Genomic DNA, 19,607 nt, shown 5'->3' on the forward strand with positions numbered 1-19,607 from the left:
CTAAATGATCAAAACTAAGTAAGGCACAATATGACTCCAAATTTATAGGCAGAACAATGATCTAGAGAAACTATAATTAAATATTCTGCTGAACATGGGATTGTACCACATTTTTACCTTAATCAACACTGGTAAGACTTGGAATAATTACAGCACAAAAGACACTGGTTTCCTGAAAAAGTAGGCAGGGAGGTGTGGTGTATAGGAAGGTGGCTCAGATTCAAGTGCATTTTTTTTTTTTAAATTTCTTCTGCACTAGATTCTAGGTTTCATTTTTGGTTTCAAAACTGGGTCTATGATCTACAAAAATGATAAGATACAGCATAAAGTCTTTAAAAATTTCATTATACCAGCAGTTTGGTGACATATTGGTAGAGCTGCTCTTTAAAAGCTTCAGGGGAAAACTTTTCTTTCACCCTGGCTCTTCCAGCCAGTCCCATTGTGGCTTTTAAGGAAGGTTCATGGATAAACTTTTCTACTGCTTCTGCAAAGTGCACTGGGTCAGGCTCACACAGAAACCCTGTGACACTGTGTGTGATGGACTCCAAAGGCCCTCCTGAGTTAACAGCAATGACCGGGCACTGCATGTACATGGCCTCCAAGGGGACAATGCCAAAGTGCTCATTTCTTGGTGTGTAGAGCACACAGGTACAGCCATGGAGCAGTGAGATTTTCTGTTTGTCTGAGAAAGACCGCAGGAGGGTCACATACTGGCCAAGGTCAAACTGCTGGACCATTGTCTTCAATTCCTGATAGTGTTCCACATTCTCCACAACTCTCTTGTCGTAACCACCTGCCATAATCAGATGAACCTTGTCCCAGTCTTGGGGTGTCAGTCTTCCACGCAGCTTTACGAGGGCTTCCAGTGCCAAAGTCAGGTTTTTCTTCCTTTCATATCTGTTGATGGAGAGGAACAGGAATTCTTTCCCTTTGGGGACTAGGTCATCGAGCTTTTCAGGAACAGCTGAGTCAAAGCTGGTGACATTCAGAGATGGGTAGAGGACATCAGGGTCTATGTGAGACAAGGATTTGAATGTTTCTTTAAAAATGGCAGCTGTGAACTGGCTGTTGACCAAGATGCAGTCTGCCATGCCTGTGGTATATTCCTCTATCCAGTCAATCGGGGCCCTGTATAGACGTTTAAGAAAAGAATCTCTCCTGGTGAGCAGCAGATCTGGGAAGTGACAGTAAAACAGGATCTTCTTACGCCGTCTGGCCAGCTTGAACACTGGGATACAGGCAGACACCTGGCCGAAGCAAAAATCAAGAGCAGATACAGTGACTGGTCAGCTCAACTTCTGCCTAAAGCAGACACCCACCCTGCCTGCTAGCCTATGGGCTTCTCAGGGGCAAGGTCTGATTCTGCTTTGTGTTCCCCCGGACTCTTACACAATACAATGTTTGGGGTATCGAAGGCTGGCAGACAGTTGCTGGCTGTGTGCTAAGGAATGAAAGCTGCAATTCCAGTGGTTTCCTCTAGACCAGCACTGTTTCACAGAAGTGCAGATCTAGTAACCACATTAACATTTTTTAAAAGTGAAATGAACTTTAATGTATTTCACTTACCTAAAATATTATCATTTCCTAAAGTAATTAGTATCAAAAAGTTAATGAAATGCTTTTTTCCCACATTAAATCTTTAAAATCAGTTGTATATTTTAGTTACAGCACATCTTAGGTCAGACTAACCACATTTCAAGGGCTCAGTAGCCCTACGTGACTAGTGGCTACCCTACTGGACAGAGCAGCTCTAGGACTGTTCTCCTCCTAAAGAACTGAATGGATGAACTAGAGCAGTTTTAGAGCACAGGCTCTGGAATCAAGATTGCCAGGATTTGAATCTCAGCTCTAGCAGATCATGATCAAGTAACCAACCTCTCTCTGGGCCTGTTTCTTCTACTGTAACATGGTGACAATTACAGTTCAAAAAAACCTGTATTTTTTTGTGATTATTAAATGGACTAGTATATGTAAAATGCTTAAGAATTTAGCACATAGTATGTGCTCAGTAAATGTTAACTATAATCATTACTGGGCATGAACTACCTGCTGGCATTCCCAGAAACTTTCCTGTTGGATAATCTTTACAAATTACTTAGTCTACAGCTCACTTAATTAACACCTGAAGAAGGTGAGCTTTAGGGATATTAGGGATTTTCCCAGAGCTATTTAGAAAGTAGCAGGTATGGAACTTGAATCCTGGTCTTCTTCTTCCAAGCTTAGTTTTTGTTCTATCTACTACACTATAGTCTTTTAGTGGCCTTGTGCTTAATGACAATTACACATGCAGGATGTTTGGTAAATGTCCACATTTCTTAAAAAGAAATAGCTTCTACACAAGCAAGGATGATCAAAAGTAACTTGGAAGAAACAATTAAAGAAACACAAATACAAATGTGATGTGATTTCCACCTATCAGTTTGGCAAAGATTAAAATGGTGACATCCAGTGTGCACAAGGCCATGAATAACAGGCTCTATCACACATTGTGAGACAGCAAAGTGACACAATCTCTTTGGAAGGCAAATCTGGCAATAACTATATTTAAAATGAATTCTTCTTATTTTTAGCAATTTCCAAAAACTTATTTCTAGCAATTTACTCAAAGGATATGCTTGCAGAAGCACACAAAAAAAGGTACAAGGATGTTCACTACAACACTGATCTTTTAAAAGAGAATGGTCATAATATAGTGTCCTTTAACAGAAGAATGTATAAATTATAGCACATTTGAATAAAACTGGATTTTCCAGCCCCATGATGAAGTGATTCTCCAATACTGGTATTATAAAAATGTCCCAAACAGAAACTTTTGGTGGAAAAAAACCACAACCAAGCTTTATCCCAACATAGGTGTATCATAATAAGAAATACAAATTCTAAGATATATCTGTGAACACACATATGCTGGTGTAGCTACAATTTATGGAAGGATAGAGGAGTAACTGTTAAGAGTGGCTACCTTTAGGGGGTGGGAAGTAGGATGGAGCTTTTACATTACACTCTTTTACATTATATGAATTTTTAGTTCCAAGTCAATGTTACTTTTTAAAATAAAGTTTTGGGGAAAAAAAGACATGAAGAGTCTAGAATACCTAGAGACCAGATCTAGGGAGACATGATTTACCAAGATAAAGAACTTGGGTTTTTCTCCAAAGACTTAACAGGGAGGAATGTTAAAGTTTTAACAGAGGCATGACATGTTTAGCCTGGTGTTTTTAACAGGACATGACTGAGTCCTGGCTGCACAGGCTGCATAGAATGATGCATGCGGCCTGGTAGTCAACAGAAATAATGCAAAGAGGGTAGACATATGAATTACTCAGAAGTAAAAGGTGGTAGGATGGCTGACTTCTAATGCTTGTGTTTCTTGGAACCCCAGGGCCCACCTGCTTCAGAATTATAAGCCAGTGAAAATGCAGATTTCTCAACTAAAATTTATGACCGTGGCGTCCTCTAATCTGCAGCTTTAATGTGGCCACATTGAAGTTCTAGAACCAGTCTCACTCATCTCTGCTCCAATCTGTCAGAACCGCAGGCCGGGAGAGGTCACCAGAGGTCATGTATTGCGCCCCACAGGGTGAGAAGAGGAGGCGCGGCGAGCATTGGGCAATGACCTCACTAGCAGCCGCCTCACCTGGTCGCACAGGACCACGTCGAACTCCTCATCGCCGAGGAACAGCACATAGAGCGCCAGGTAGATCATGCGCACGTAGGCGCAGACGGCGGCGCCACGGCCGCCCCAGCCCAGGCTGCGCGGCAGCCAGTCGCCCGCGCAGCGCACAGGCAGCTCGCGGCTCTCGGCGAAACAGTAGCCCGGGTCGTAGTGCGCTGTCCAGATCTGCACGCTGCATCCGCGCTCCCGCAGCGCCAGCGCCGCATCCAGCACGAGCCGCTCGGCCCCGCCCACGCCCAGGTCCGGATGCAGGAACAGCACCGACGGGTAGAGACCCGTATCCTGATTGTGGCCTCGCTTCTCCGCCATTGCCCGGAAACCACGCCTGCGCCCTTGTGGGCTTCCGCGCAGGCTCCTGGCGCGTGTTCCCAGCTGGCCATTGCGGAGCTGACCGCGCCTCGCGGCGCGTGCGTCCGTTAGGCCACATCAGCGCAAATCCGTGGGTGCCTAGTAACTGCCAGAGAAAATTTCTGATCTGGCCGTGCCTGTATTCTTCTTTGATAGGGACTGAACTCTGTGAAGGACGCCATGATTCTAAGGGAGGAGACTGAAGATCTGTACTTTCCAGAGAGCAGCGGAACAAGTCTCCAGTAGCATAAGTTCTACAGGCCTATAGTGGGACAACCCACGCGTCCGTGGAGTCGGCGAGGACCCTGCCAGCGGGTCGGGGGCGGGGCCTGAGCCAGTCTCTTCCGCCCCTGGCTTTCACTGCTTACCAGCTTTCTGGCAGTCAGTTTCAGTCCCCTGCCACTCTCCAGTCTCCAGCATGGTATGGCGGCTCCAGTCTCCCCTCCTTGATCCCCGCCTCTCCCAGGCTCCCCGACTCCTGCCTTACTTTTCTTCTGTGGCTCCCTCCCTCGCTTTGTCTAGCCTCCTGTGCAGGTGTAGGTCTCGGCTATCTGGGCTTGGGGTCAGGGAGCGGGCGGGGTGCGCTCACTTTTCTGTCTCGTTTCTTTGTAGCCTGGTCCGACTCCCAGCGGTACTAACGTGGGCTCCTCTGGGCGCTCCCCCAGCAAAGCAGTGGCTGCCCGGGCGGCGGGATCCACCGTCCGGCAGAGGTGAGGACAAAATGAGCCTCAGGCGACGTGACCGTAGGGGCAGTTAAGGCCTCTTGGTCTAATGGGTCTCAGGAGGGAGGCAGTATTTTCTTTGCATTGCTCAGTTTTGGTCATTGATCTTAGAAAAATAAAGTTTAACTGGAATAGGGATAGAGGCAACTTTGAGAAAACTGATGTCATTAAACTGGTTTATCTGGACTGAGCTTCGTCTTTATGTGCAGAGGTCCCAAACACACTCAATCTAGCTTGACTTGTCTAATAAAAAACTGTCTCTACTTTCACCGATTATATCCCCTTATTTCCATATGGCAGTGTTATGCGTTCGTTCCGTCCAGAACTTAAGCGTCATCTTGGATTTTTCTTTCCATTTCCATTTGCACTGCCCCAGTTCAGCCCTTAACTTCTCTCGTCTAGACCGTTGCTTGTTCTGCCTAACTCCTCTTCTCCAGGTCATTTCCACTATAATCCATCCTCTGCTCTGCTTCTGTCACCCTTCTGCTTAATTTCTATGTTAGTTTCTCGTTGCTGACCTTTAAAAAAGAACTGGTGGGTGGGTATCAAGGCTGGTGGTTGTTTTTTTTTTTTCAGCTGAACTGCCTCTCTTCATCTTTCTTGTGATCCACAACAGTAAATTTATTACTGTTTCTGAACTCACTAGACGGACACCCCCTAGTTTCTACTTATTCTTCACTCAGTTCAGAGTTATTTGCTCTTGAGGTCTTCCTTGACTCAGAAAGTAGCAGTAGCTACTAGTCCTCTTTTCCTCCCAAAGCATTTTGTTCATATCGTTGTAATGCATTTGTGTTTCCATGTTTATCTCCTTCCTTAGAATTTGACAGAAACTGCCCATCATCTCTGATACAATAAATGATGAATGAGTGAAGGAATCAAGCTACCCTGTAGTCTTGGCATTTTTGAAGAAACCAGTGGGGTTTTATCTAGAGAGGAGACTGAAGGAGTGTACATGATAACTACCCTTTAGGTTGTGAAGAGGGATGAGACTTTGGTTGCTGGCTACAATGGGTAAATCTAAAACCGATGATTTGAACTTACAGATTTCAGTGACAGATTTCAGCGTAGAGCAAAGAAATTATAATAGAACTGTCAGAAATGTCCTGAACAGTGTGAGTTCCCTGTCACTGAGATGTTCAAGGTAAGGCTGGGGTGTACCAGCTGGACAGTGTGTCAAGCTGTAGTGTAGGTCTTTGGGCTTGGAGTGCTGCCTGTTCCCACGCTGGATTTCAGAGATTCTTTGTGCTGGATTGGAAAATGTACTGTGGGTACAGTCCTTGGGGAATGGGTCTAGTTAATGAGACTGGTGAGTACTGTGACAGAGATGTTTGAGGACTGTCCCACTATGTGTCTGTAGAAGTTACGGGACTCGAGACTTGCTCTGCCACTGTATGGGAAGTACAGATCTTACATCGCCTTCCTTCAGATCACAGTATCCTTCAGAGTTCAGACCCTATCAAAGGGAGGATATAGGCCATCTAAGAATTTGTAAAGAAAAAAAAAGAAGTCACATATATATTAAATGTAAATATAATAAAATAACTAACTTAAAAATCAAATAGCTGCTGCATAAGTGAAATGGAGAAACAAGCATTTGAGGACAGATGTAGTTTTTAAGATGTGGGTGTTGTCATCTTTTAGAATTCACTGCAGCTGGGGCCTGTGTAACTAGACAGACAATGGTCGTATGTATTGAGAGACTCTACAGTGTTCCCTTCTGGAATTTTGGCACTCTTTAAGTGTTACTTCATTAGTGCAATGTTGAGAGGTATTGGCTGCCCAAGAGTATATCCCTGCTTTGTAAGTCTGTAAGAAAAACTTGAAGCTAACAGTTACTAATAATGCTTTGTATTATGCAATCCACAGATTTGCATTTCCCGAGCTCAATGAAGTTGTAGAGGTATTACCTTAAAGAAGCAATTGTATGGGATTTAAGGCCAGGCTGGAATTGAAGTCTTTGCTCTGTTAATTCAGCATAAAAGGAAGTTGCTCTGAGGATGAAAAGGAGCAATAATGCATTGTAAACTTAAAGCTATAAAATGCTACACAGGACCCAAGTAGGATTAATGGGAATCAGCAATCGTAAGATAGAACAGCCAAGGATATTAAAGATAGTCATCAAGTAGTTATTTAGGGAACATGCCAGACACTGGTCCAGCTCTGAGGCTATTCTGTGAGCAAGATAGGCAGGGCTTAACTTCATGAACCTTATAGTTGATGAACCTTATAGAAAGGCCATAGGCAAGGCGAATAAGTAATGTAATATTGGGCAGTAAGGGCTGTGAAGAACGATAGAGCTGGGTGGGGAGCAGAGTGGATGGGCGTAAGGTGACCAGAGTAGGTCACACATGAGTAGAGACCTAAAAGATGCAAGGGAGCAAATTAGGCAATGGCCTGGGGAGGACCAGGCTCCCTAGATGCAGGAATGGTAAAAGTGTAAAGAATGAGATGGCAGTGAGTGTGGCCTCTTCAAGGAACATCCAGAAGGCCACCGAGTTGGAACATTAAAGGTTATTATGGAAACCATTGTGTTAGGGTATAGAAAGGAGGTCAGTTACACTGGCCAGAAGAGGAGGTAAAGTGGACCCTGAATAGAAATTTACAAGATTACGATGGGCTCTGTTAACCTTTACATAGCTTTCCAGTGGGGGGATGGGAGGTATTTTGAGTACATTTTGGTATTTCTAGGTGCTCTGATGATCAAATCCTCTGCTAGGTCCCATGTGCCAGCAGATGTGAGAAATCTTCAGAGACCACTGATTCCTTTGGGGCTCCTGTAATTCCAGGAGACTTTGAAGACAGAAATGGACTTGGGAGGTTGTAGGAATGGTGAGAAGTTCATGGGTTTTAGTCCTGGCTCAGCCAGTGAGTTATCATATCCACACTGGCTTTACCGTCTAGCTCCATTTTTTAAAAATAAGGAGGAACAGATTAAGTGATGTGTATCCATGTGTGTGAAAGTTCTCCTAAGTGAATTACTCTGTAGATCCCTATACAGTTATGTGTACTATTACAGTCAGTTTTCCTATAGAAACAGTCATATAAATGGAGTTACAAGTTCCCAGGCTGCCATGTAGCCCATGATTAATGTGTCTGAAATATAATCTTTCTAGTACAGGAGTCCCAAATCATTGTTTGAGACTGGATGTTTTCACAGTCCTAGCATGAACACAACTCGTTTTCTGGAACCCCACCTGGAACCGGCAGGGCAGCAGGGTGAGCTCCCGGAGCTCCAGCCCAGAGCTGCTTGTGCCCAGCTTGGGGTCAACGCCATGGTGGGGTCAGGGGGATCATGACCCCTGTTGGGAGGGCAGTGAGAAGAGATGGTGGGATAGAGTTTCACTTCTGGTTTCTCTAAGTGCCCCTCTCTTTTCAAAAATCCAGAATCAGCAGCCCACAGATAACTGGAACGGGGTTTTGAGGGAGGTTGTACTGGGATTTGGTTAGTGGTGAGGAGCAGCGATGGGACCAGGCTTTCCCTTTCTCCTCTTTCCCCTTAGGATTTCTGTGTTGGTGATAAATGGTCTGAAGAAGAATCTTCTGCCATTTCTCACACTTACCCCCAGGTTGTACAACTCCAGCACTGAGGCGAGATGAGGAGCGGGGTTGGAGGAGTCTCGTGTGGGAGACCGGGGGCCGGGAAGGGTCCCCGGTGACGGAGGAGAGGAGGGAAGGGACTCCGGTGCCAGCGGTCCATGTGCAGGCTGGCTTCTGTGTGTGCTGGGCTGCCCGCGTTCCTGCCCGTCGCACAGGCCTTGCTCCCCTTGGGGGGGACAAGTTCTCGTTGGGGGTCTTTCGCATTTTCTCACATCCTTGCTCTCCAAGATCTACAGCCAGTATATCAAAGTAGTGAAAACAGATTAAAAAATAATTTTTCACAAATGTATACTCCATTTTGGGATCAGGAGTTCATTATCTGACCTCACAAAGATACAGGTGAAGAGAAATGGAAATGAAAGCTGTGTCCAAATGAGTCACTCTTGTGTGTGGGCAAGTGGATGGGCTCTGGAGTCAGAACCGGACTCCCAGCCAGGCTGGGCCACCTGCTCCCTATGTGCTCTTAGGCACTTTATTCAACCTTCTCTGATACTCATTTTCCTCATTTCTACAATGGAAATGGTAACTACTTTGCAGGGTTACTGCCTGCATTAGCATATTGCAGGTACACAGTTCTTAGTGGTTATGATCAGTGGAGTAAAAGCAAGAATTTAGGGGTACTAGCAAAGAAAAAGGGTTTTTTTTTCTGGTTCTTCTAACAATATAATGACAGCATGTGTTACAGTATTATAAGAGTTGCTAAGAAAAGGCTGTTTGGAACATGTTTTCTCTTATAGGAAAAATGCCAGCTGTGGAACAAGGAGCGCAGGCCGCACAACCTCAGCAGGCACAGGGGGCATGTGGCGCTTCTACACCGAAGATTCGCCTGGCCTCAAAGTGTAAGTCCTGGCAGCAGACCGTGTCACAGCTGTCTGGCAATGCTGTCTCTCTCTGCCACTAGTGGTGTTTGCTCTGATGACATTTATAATGTACAACGGCGTCATTTGTGCCAGGTGGGCTGGGTTTGCTTTGTCCATATATTACTAAGTTTCAGGCCTGGAATGACATCTCTTCATGGATTGAGTGAAAACAAAGGAAAATCTTCATGTAGCTTCAAAATAAATGGTGGGAATAGAGAGAACTGAGGAAGAGTTGTTTAATTAGAAGAAATTGCTCATTTGGTGTTCTTGTCCCACACTGAGAAATACGAGTAACCATTTGACTAGGAGTTGGGTGATTTTTCAAAGCCCTCCTGGAGGCATTGGCTGATACTATTACAGCTTAATGGGAGTTTCTGCATTAGCATCGTGTTACCCAAAGTTCTTTGGCCTCCTTGACTTCTGTGGGTGCTGAGTAGATCCCAGAGGGTGAACATACCACTTTCAAGTTGTTTGGATGGGAAATGGGCACCCGAGGGACCCCAGTCCTTTGCCTTCTTGCCTCACTTTCTGGGGTGCCTGGCGGTGTGTGGCAGACCTAATCCCACAGGTGACTGGTCAGATAGGCTCCAGAACACCACTTCCTACAGCAGCTCTCATTTGCACAGCACCTCAGGTTAGAGAGGTGAAGGTACGTGTCAGAGACAAGAACTGGACCCAGGTGTTCTGCCTTGTTCCAGTGCTGCCTGTCTGGTAGAAAGAAACAAAGTTAGGTTTCATTTGGATTCATTTAGTTAACTTGGCCAGTAGCTTGACTTGGATCTCAATTTAGTTTATGAAGACATCTCTAGAATTCTTGAGATTTGGTTTTACTTACTGATTGCGCTTTGCTCTTATATTGAAGATAGGTAGGTAAGGTGAGCATGTATTTGGGAAGTAGTTCTTGGGGTTGGGCATTATGTGAGTTGGTGGCATTCCAACAACCTTTCGATTTCTGTTGGAGGTATTTTTTTGGGGTATTTCAGAGAGAAGTTTTGCCCCTTGCTCTTGAGAGTGCCCAGGGACTCATTCTGAACCATTGCCAAGAAGGTGGGGAAACCTGTTGGCCTTGCATGAGTCTGGCTTGTGCTCTGGGCCTCCTGCTGGTGTGCGGCCAGGCCTGCTGGTGCTGCCTGAGTCCCCCTGGGGACAGACTGGCTCTTCCTGGAAGTGCTGTAAACCACAGACTCATCACACACCAGAGGGAGGTGTTTTTGGTGAAAGGACATAGTTAGGAATTCGTTACAGAGCCACTTTGGAGCAGTCAGGTGACACCTTGGAGCTTGTTGGCTCTTCTAGGAGTTTAGGATTTTTTTTGGGTTGGTAATAGCATTTCCTGAGAGCTTGCTATCACTTGCATTGTGTATGTATTAATTTCCTGAATACCTCAGCAACCCCCTGAAGAGGTAGTATGAGTATCCCTACCTTACAGGTGAGGAAAATGAGGCTTGGAGAAGGTAGGGTACAGGACCACGGTCACAGCTCCTGAGTGACCAAGGTGGTGTCCAAATTCCAGCACTTCAAGAGCTGTACCCTCAGCTTTATGCCCTATGGCTGATGTTACTCTGACATTGCTTTGTATGATCACATACAAGATGATGAAGATCTTGTCCCATGTACTTTTTTTTTTAATTAATTTATTTTGTTGTCATTAATCTGCAATTACATGAAGAATATTATGTTTACTAGGGTCCCCCCTTCACCAAGACCCCCTCACAAACCCCATTACAGTCACTGTCCATCAGCATAGTAAGATGCTGTAGAATCACTACTTGTCTTCTCTGTGTTGCACAGCCCTCCCCATGCCCCCCACACATTATACATGCTAATTGTAATGCTCCCTTTCTTTTTCCCCACCCTTATCCCTCCCTTCCCTCCCTTTCTCCTCAGTCCCTTTCCCTTTGATGACCGTTAGTCCATTCTTAGGTTCTATGATTCTGCTGCTGTTTTGTTCCTTCAGTCTTTCTTTGTTCCTATAGTCTTTGGGTTTGAGGTAAGTCTCTTGTAAGCAGCATAGAGATGGGTCTTGCTTTTTTATCCATTCTATTATTCCGTGTCTTTTGATTGGTGCATTCAGTCCATTTACATTTAGGGTGATTATTGAAAGATATGTACTTATTGCCATTGCAGGCTTTAGATTCGTGGTTGCCAAAGGTTCAAGGTTAGCTTCTTTAGTTTCTTACTGTCTAACTTAACTCGCTTATTGAGCTATTTTAAACACTGTCTGGTCATTCTTTATTTTTCTCCCTTCTTATTCCTCCTCCTCCCTTCTTTATATGTTGGTTGTTTTATTCTGTGCTCTTTTGTGCTTCCTTTAACTGCTTTTGTGGGTAGTTGATTTTATTTTTTGCCTTTAGTTAGTATTTGGTTGGTCTGCTTTCTTTGCTGTGATTTTATTTTCTCTGGTGACATCTATTTAGCCTTAGGAGTGCTCTCCCATCTAGAGCAGTCCCTCTAAAATACCCTGTAGAGGTGGTTTGTGGGAGGCAGATTCCCTCAACTTTTGCTTGTCTGGGAATTGTTTAATCCCTCCTTCATATTTAAATGATAGTCATGCTGGATACGGTATTCTTGGTTCAAGGCCCTTCTGTTTCATTGCATTAAATATATCATGCCATTCTCTTCTGGCCTGTAATGTTTCTGTTGAGAAGTCTGATGATAGCCTGATGGGTTTTCCTTTGTAGGTGACCTTTTTCCTCTCTCTAGCTGCCTTTAAAACTCTGTCCTTGTCCTTGACTTTTGCCATTTTAATTATTATGTGTCTTGGTGTTGTCCTTCTTGGGTCATTTCTGTTGGGAGTTCTGTACACTTCCATAGTCTGATCAATTATTTCCTCCTCCAGTTTGGGGAAGTTTTCAGCAATTATTTCTTCAAATACACTTTCTATCCCTTTCTCTCTTCTTCTTCTGGTACCCCTATAATGCAGATATTGTTCCTTTTGGATTGGTCACACAGTTCTCTTAATATTGTTTCATTCCTGGAGATCCTTTTATCTCTCTCTGCGTCAGCTTCTATGCGTTCCTGTTCTCTGGTTTCTATTCCATCAATGGCCTCTTGCATCTTATCCATTCTGATTATAAATCCTTCCAGAGATTGTTTCATTTCTGTGATCTCCCTCCGGATGTCTGTAATCTCCCTCCGGACTTCATCCCTTAGCTCTTGCATATTTCTCTGCAGCTCTATCGGCATGGTTTTGAGCTTTCTTTTTAATTCTTTTTCAGGAAGACTGGTTAGGTCTATCTCCTTCTCAGGGTTTGCCTCTGTGATCTTGGTCTGTATCAATTTCTTCTGCCTTTTCATGGCGATAGATATATTTGTGGGGAGCTGGCACCTGTGTTGGGTAAGAGAAAGTCCCTTCTTGCCAGTTTGTGGCTCTCCTCTCCTGGGAGAACAGCGGCCTCTAGCAGCTTGTGCTGGGCAGCTGCGTGCAGATGGGGCTTCTGATCTTGCCCAGCTGCTATGGAGTTTATTTAGCTCTGCAGTTGCTGTGGGCGTGGCCTGCTTCACGCCGCTGCTCCAATATGGCAGAGCCGCATTGGAGGGGGAACAGGCGGGAGGCTGTTTATTGTGGTGAGGGGCCTCTGAGCTGCGCTGCGGGGGTTCGGGTGCCCAGAGGTCCCTGTGATTCCCAGCTGCTGGGCTAAGGGTCCCGGGACACTTCTGTCCAGCTGTGGGGTCCCTGTCCCTATAAGACTTTCAAAAAGCACTCGCTTTTCTTTGTCCCTGTTATGCCACCTATGGGGACCCGCTCACAGGTCTTACTGCCCTGTTTCCCTAGTTTCCAGCACCCCATGCACGCACTGTGTCTGCGCTCCAGTGCGGATGGCTAGGGCTGGGTGTTCAGCAGTCCTGGGCTCCCTCTCCCTCCCTGCTCTGACTACTCTCCTCCCGCCGGGAGCTGGGATGAGGGGCGCTCGGGTCCCGCCAGGCCGCAGCCTGTATCTTACCCCCTTCGTGAGGCACTGGGTTCTCGCAGGTGTGGATGTGGTCTGGCTGTTGTCCTGTGTCTTCTGGTCTCTCTTTTAGGGAGAGTTGTATTTGTTGTATTTTCAAAAATGTATGTACTTTTGGGAGGAGATTTCCACTGCTTTGCTCACGCCGCCATCTTGGTTCTCTCTCTTGTCCCATGTACTTTTAAATTTGTTTTTACTCCTGCAATCACACACATTTTGGAAAAACAGAATAGTGTATCAAGGATTGCCTTAACTATAAAGATGCCTGGGGTCTTTTCCAGTGTCCACTCTCCAGCTGTATGTGGAACATGAAGTGACATCCCAAATTCTCAGTGTTGGGAGTATTGGGAGGAAACCAAGAAAACCCAGTGTTGGGAGGAAGAGTCAAAAAGGCAGCGCCTGTAACATTTCACCAAAGTCAACACTCACAGGTTGTGTAAAATCAATGAGTTCTCCTTTTAAGAAGTCCATTACTAATACTCTCCTGGAAAGGCATTTGATTTAGCAAAGGACTGATAAATAAACTCTATTTCCTTCCTATGATAAACTTTTAAATATAAATTAAATGTGTCACATGTTGCCTAGAATGTTTGCTGTTTGAATGTGGGAAGAAGTACCATAAAGCAGTAAAACAAGCAGTATGTGTGGGATCAGAAGCCTAAGTCAGGATCTGACCCTTTCATTCTGGCTGTGTGTTCTTAGGCAGGTAATAATTAATCTTTCTGGGCCCCGGTTTTTCTTATTGATAAAATGAGATTAATATTTGTTTTGCCTGTGTTGTAAACATTAATCAAATGGAATCATGTATTTGAAAACAACTTTGTAACTTTTAATGTGATACTTATCTTTGTATGCCTAGTATATTGTAGTCAGACAGTGAAGGTTGCCTTTAAATAAATACTGATTTTAAATAATATTCTGGTAATTGGATCATTTGCATTTAATGAGTTTGGGAAATTTTTCTTATTTGTGTTATGGAAAGTAGCAAGTATGTGAAATTAGAGAGAATAGCGTCTCCAGGACATTAGATCATTGTATTTGTATGTATTGTAGTATGTTTTACTAAAAGATAAGATTCTTTCTTTCTAAGTAACCACAATGCCATCACCACACACTCTCAGAATAAACAATAATAATTTGGGGAATATTTTTAAATGATGTAGATAATCTTGGATGACTCTTAGATGCTCCCCCTGCCCTTTTCCCCTAGGGTACCTTTAGTGTTACAAATATAATAATGTATTATTACTAAAATTAAGCATGCCTTCTCTTCTTATTTCCAGTGGCCCTGTTCCAGTATTGGTTATGAGTCTTCTGTTCATTGCTTCTGTATTTATGTTGCACATTTGGGGCAAGTACACTCGTTCATAGATTCGGCTACATCCATCTGTTCGTCATCTGAAGGAGAAGGAAGAAAAAACTCAGCATATCTTGGACCAAAAGTATAGTGATTTTCTGTTCATGAAGAAGAAGTTTCCTGTAAGCTTACTATTTTACAGGGAACCTAATGAGAATTTATTTTAAGGAATCAGTTTTTTTCTATGGCTAATAAACTTTTAAATTCATTTATACCAAGTGTCATTGCTGGTATCTGACTGCTAAGGCCCTTAGTCTCTCTGCTTTCGTTTTTATAAGTAAATATGTAGAAAACATGTTAGGTGGAGATTGTTTTCTTTGTTGGATTGACATATCCTTGTATGACCATGTAGTTATTCACATGCAAGAGACTGTAATTGGAGGCATTTCTGTCCTGGTAATTATCATTTGGGGTGTTCTGCAGTATTTAAGGAATGTGCATGCTTATGACTCCATCAGGCAGACCTGTGTTCAAAGGCGGCTGGTACCAAGGGAAATGAATAGTCATAGAGATTGTGAACTAAAATCTTGGATGAAATGTTTGCTCATTCTAGTCTGTTCTTTGTCTCTAAAACCACTGATAATATTTTCACCTCTTCTCCCAATTCTTAATTCTGAGAGTGTAGACCAGGGGTTTCCATCTGTTTATCACTTTTTACTAAACCTGTTCTGAAAGAATTCATTTGATAAATTGGATTTCTCAAATAAAATTTGCTTGAAAATTGCAGACCTTAATATTATAAGAGTGAGATACCAACATTTCTAAACTGAGTTGATATAATTGCAAGCAAAAATAAAAACTTGTGAAGTTCCACTTAGCTAATGCTGCCTTTCCGGGTATAACCATTCAGTTTCTGGTCGACCCTAGGAAATACCAACAGTAGCTCAAAAGGTACATCATCCTGGAGTTGAGGATTCTAAGCCAGAATTTCCAAAGAGAGATCCTTGTGAAATGCCCTACTTGTTCAGTAGAATCAGAAAATGATGAAGTGATGTATTAGTTAAAAAAACAGGTAATTAAAAAATACCTCTCTTACAAGGTAAGCCTATTAAAAAAATTGTAGAATAGTCAAGTAATTTCATAAATGTTTTTCTTAAATCCTAGCTGTAATTTTAGGTCCTAAGTACCAGATTTAAGTGATGAAAGTATGTACCTTTAAAAAAGACTTCCTAGGGCAATATGTGGGTGAGTGTGCTCTTGTGAATCCTAACACATGGTAAATTGTTGGGAGAAAATGAAAAACTGGTTCCCTTGGATCCTAGGAATTACTTACTATATGAAGTAAGTATCATTACTTTGAAATTCAAGAGAAAAATTCTCAATTTCATTTGAAGAAGTTAAAAATAGTAGTGGCTATAATGGAATTTCCCCCCTGATATTCAGTTCAATGGCAGCAGCTGAAAATTAGGCATTTACTTTGGAAATCTCATCTGTCCAGAGGGGTCCGTCTTGGGGGAGCTGCCGGGGCCACTAGGGGGAGCTCTTTGGTTGTGACTCTTCACAAGTGCTGCCTATTGGCCCCATCTGCCTAGCAGAGGTCTTCCTGTGCTGATGGCTGAAAGTCTCTAGACTTTCTGAACTAGTGATTTATAAGAAAATACCAGTTTTCAAGCAACAAGATGCTTCATTCAGCAGAAGGAAAACGGAACTGGGGCGTAAAAATGTACAGAATCTATTATGTAGCTACTTTTGGCTCTGATGATACAGTTCTAGTACTAAAGCTGAGAATCTTAGTGTTAAGCTATTCCCTTCTCTATTTTTTCCCCAAATTAATAAAAATTGCAAAATACATGTAATACAAAATATACCATCTTAACCTTTTTAAGTGTGCAGGTCAGTGGTATTAAGTACATTCATATCATGTAACCATCACCACCATCCATCTCCAGAACTTTTTTTTTATCTTGTGAAACTGCAACTCTAAACCCACTAAATAAAAAATCCTTTCCTGTTTCCCCTTAGCCCCTGGCAATCCCAGTTCTACTTTCTGTCTGAATTTGACTCATATGAGTGGAATCACAGTATTTTGCCCTTTTGTCACTGATTTGTTCCACTTAGCATATGTTGTCAAAACTCATCCGTGTTGTAGCATATGGCAGAATATCCTTCCTTTTTAAGGCTGAATAATACTCTGTTATGTATATAGATTACACTTTTTATTCATTTTAAAATAGGGATTCCTAAACTAGTGTCTCAAGCCCTAGAGAGCCATGAGCAATTTACAGTAATTCTGAAAGCCTGACAGCCTAGATGTTTACCTATGTTAAGCCTACCTTGGCCCAAGAATTCTCAAGTTTCCTTAACTATAAGCTATAATTCTAGTCACTTCTGAGTGGACACAAGCCAGCACATGCTGAGCGGAAACCAAGTGATTAAAACTAGGGACATGAAGTGTAACTGGTTTGGGCTGAGCGTTTTAAGTCTTTAGTAACAACAACATTAGGGAAATGGCCCGAGTCTCTGAGACAAGGATGCGAAGACTAAGTGCCTTTGGGCCCAATAGTGCCCTGAACACGTTCTAGTAAAACAGTAGACGAGGAGAGATGTGTTCCTGGGAGAGGTGAAACTCACCATAGCTTCTATTTTCACACTTATTTTCTATTTCACACACTAGCTGTTTAGCCTAGACTCCAGATTCTTTTTCCAGGTGCTAGCGTCCAGCTCTGAAACAGGCGTCACATGGGCCAGGATCATTGGGCCTGTAGTTCATCATTCCAGGCCCATCATGGACACGAGTGTTAATTTTTCCTCCTTTTCTCTTGGAAGCTTTAACTATGGTACTGCTTGTTTTAGTCTCTACTGTGTGTGGGGAAATTCACCCTGCCTTCTGTGATTTTGCATTTTATGTATTTCTGATGTGGCAGATATGCATGGTTAGCTAGCTGTGGAGCTGGAAGGACCAAGAGGCCACAGAGTTCTGATTCTCCCTTCAGCTCATAGCAGGGCCTCCTTCCGTAGAGTATGTGCTGCCTGAATGAACAAAACAAACCCTTGTCCGACTTCCTTTTGTGGCAGGCTTGCTGCTCTGGAACCTTCAGTTGGCTCCAGGAGGCAGTAAAAAATGTCATGTGCAGGTAGGTATGTGATGATTGTGCAGGGCAAGGATTTCCCTAAGGGGTAGGCCGTTAAATACTGGTGTGGCATCCCCCCACATCCATCAAGATGGTGTGCAGGCCGAGGACCATGGCTCTGTGCTCCACCAGCACCTTGCTCCACCAGATGCCTTGCTGTGAGAGAGCTGTGGAATCTTCCAGACTTGGGGTACCCCTCTGTGAGACACATCAGGCAGGGAACGTTTGTCAATGCCATGTTCATCCTCTGCACTGCTTGGTGGGTTTAGTGGTAAACCGAAACTGAAGCAAACGGGTGTGAGATGTCCTCACCAATCTCTGAACCTGGTGCAGGCTTGGTGGTCTGACCCAGCTCTCTGCTCTTCCTCTTTCTTTTCCTCCTCCCCTTTATCCCTCCCATTACTTTCTTCTGTTCTTTCATTTATTAACTCTAAAATTCAAACATTGCTAGTTTGTTACATGTACAAATAGTTCTGATTTTCACTGACATTTTTCCAAATTATGTTTGTGTTCCCCAAAATTCATATGTTGAAGTTCTAACCCCTAGTATTTCAGAATGTGACCTTATTTGACAATAGGGTCTTTAAAGAGGTAATCAAGTTAAATTGAGGCCATTAGCATGGTCCCTGATCTGGGATGACTTGTGTCCTTATAAGAAGAAGATACATGGACACAGCCATACAGGGAGAACCCCACGGCACTGGCATCCATCTGTAAGCCAAGGACAGAGGTTGGGGCCAGTTCTTTTCCCTCACAGCCCTCAGGAGGAACCAACACTGCCAGCACCTGAAATTCTTATTTCTAGCCTCCAGAGAGACAATATATTTCTGTTGTTTAAGTCCCCTCATTGTGTTACTCTGTCAGGGCAGCCCCAGCAAACCAGGAAACACATACATTAAAGGGGAAGCCAGTCGATAACGCTCAGCAGTGCTTAAGAAAGAAAACCCTGTTTTGTCCAGTTAAGCATCTGCAGCAGCTCTTCCCCACTAGTACACCGATTGACTTTCATTTTTCTAACATCTCCCCTTTGGGGAAGAAGAAATCAGCAGTCTCTGATTCATTGCTCTGGTATCTTCATTTTTGAGGAAGGTGGTGCCCCAAATCCGAAACAAGCATTTTGGGTCACCAGATGTGGATAGCCCCCACTGTAAATAAAAAAACTGGCCTGTGTATGTGTGTGTGTGTGTGTGTGTGTGTGTGTGTGCACATGCATGTGAAGTGAGAGCTATTTCTACTTAGATTGATTAGTCTGGAGACATGTTCATCTCAGCAAACTGAAAAAAAACCAGTGTTCTGACTCAGGCGACCAAGAAGAGGACTTTGGTTGGTGGTTAAGTTCTTGGCAAGGAATTGGTAGTGAGCAGAGTTTGCTTAGCAGAGTGGATGGCATTCCTACCACTACCAATAAAGCTGGGACCAGCAAAGCCTGGCACAGCCAGCTGGGATCTGATGGTATACATGACAGCTTGGAGATCCAGATTCAAGTTTCCATTTACATATATTATCCTTGCATTCCTAGTGAACCCCACCTAGTCATGTGAAGAAAAGAGCATAGCAGGCCAGACACTGCTATTTTTAGAAAAGTCTGTTTGCAAGGTTGGCCCTTGGCTGGTGGTCTGGAAAGTTGGCATCTCCACTGTTCCTTAACTGATGAGGATGGGCAGTGTGATTTGTCCTGTACACCAGCTTTCCTTCTGGGAATCTGGCGTTTTGGGAGTTGCCAGGCAGAAGTTGTCTATGCAATGACCACTAATAAAATCCTCAGGCACTGAGTCTTTAACGGGCTTCCTGGGCAGAAACATTGCACACATTCTTGTATTTTTCACTGCTAGAGAAAGGAGTGTACTTGATGTGTTCCTCACAAGACGGAAAGGGTGTAAATAGCCTGTGCATGGATTTTTCCAGACACTATCTGGGTCTTTTTCCTTCTGGTGATCCTATTGTGTATCCTTTCATTGTAATAAACCTTTACCATGAATGCAATTGTAGGCTGAGTACTGTGAGTCATTCTAGAAAATCTTCAGAT

The 19,607-nt window shown here is 43.7% G+C and overlaps 2 protein-coding genes across 2 annotated transcripts; one reads left to right on the plus strand and one right to left on the minus strand.

The window, feature by feature from the left end:
• Positions 1-324: 324 nt before the first annotated feature.
• On the minus strand, positions 325-4,202 carry ALG2 (ALG2 alpha-1,3/1,6-mannosyltransferase). Its single transcript, XM_036888281.2, has 2 exons — positions 3,638-4,202; positions 325-1,247 (listed from the first exon to the last, which is right to left on the minus strand). Exons 1-2 carry the CDS (start codon positions 3,983-3,985, stop codon positions 345-347), a joined length of 1,251 nt encoding a protein of 416 aa, XP_036744176.1. The 5' UTR covers positions 3,986-4,202; the 3' UTR covers positions 325-344.
• Positions 4,203-4,303: 101 nt separating this feature from the next.
• On the plus strand, positions 4,304-14,724 carry SEC61B (SEC61 translocon subunit beta). Its single transcript, XM_036888282.2, has 4 exons — positions 4,304-4,445; positions 4,637-4,734; positions 9,081-9,182; positions 14,437-14,724. The coding sequence occupies exons 1-4, from the start codon at positions 4,443-4,445 to the stop codon at positions 14,522-14,524; spliced, it is 291 nt and encodes a 96-aa protein (XP_036744177.1). The 5' UTR covers positions 4,304-4,442; the 3' UTR covers positions 14,525-14,724.
• Positions 14,725-19,607: the final 4,883 nt, after the last annotated feature.

This window comes from Manis pentadactyla, chromosome 3, assembly GCF_030020395.1.
Source record: "Manis pentadactyla isolate mManPen7 chromosome 3, mManPen7.hap1, whole genome shotgun sequence".
NCBI lineage: Eukaryota > Metazoa > Chordata > Mammalia > Pholidota > Manidae > Manis > Manis pentadactyla.

Bases quoted from the DNA above. Each gene is read 5' to 3' on its own strand.
- SEC61B (XM_036888282.2), top strand. The intron at 4,735-9,080 runs GTGAGGACAAAA...TTTCTCTTATAG, and splicing joins GGATCCACCGTCCGGCAGAG to GAAAAATGCCAGCTGTGGAA. The intron at 9,183-14,436 runs GTAAGTCCTGGC...TCTTATTTCCAG, and splicing joins GATTCGCCTGGCCTCAAAGT to TGGCCCTGTTCCAGTATTGG.
- ALG2 (XM_036888281.2), bottom strand. From the start codon at position 3,985: ATGGCGGAGAAGCGAGGCCACAATCAGGATACGGGTCTCTACCCGTCG. The intron at 1,248-3,637 runs GTGAGGCGGCTG...TGCTTCGGCCAG, and splicing joins ACGTGGTCCTGTGCGACCAG to GTGTCTGCCTGTATCCCAGT.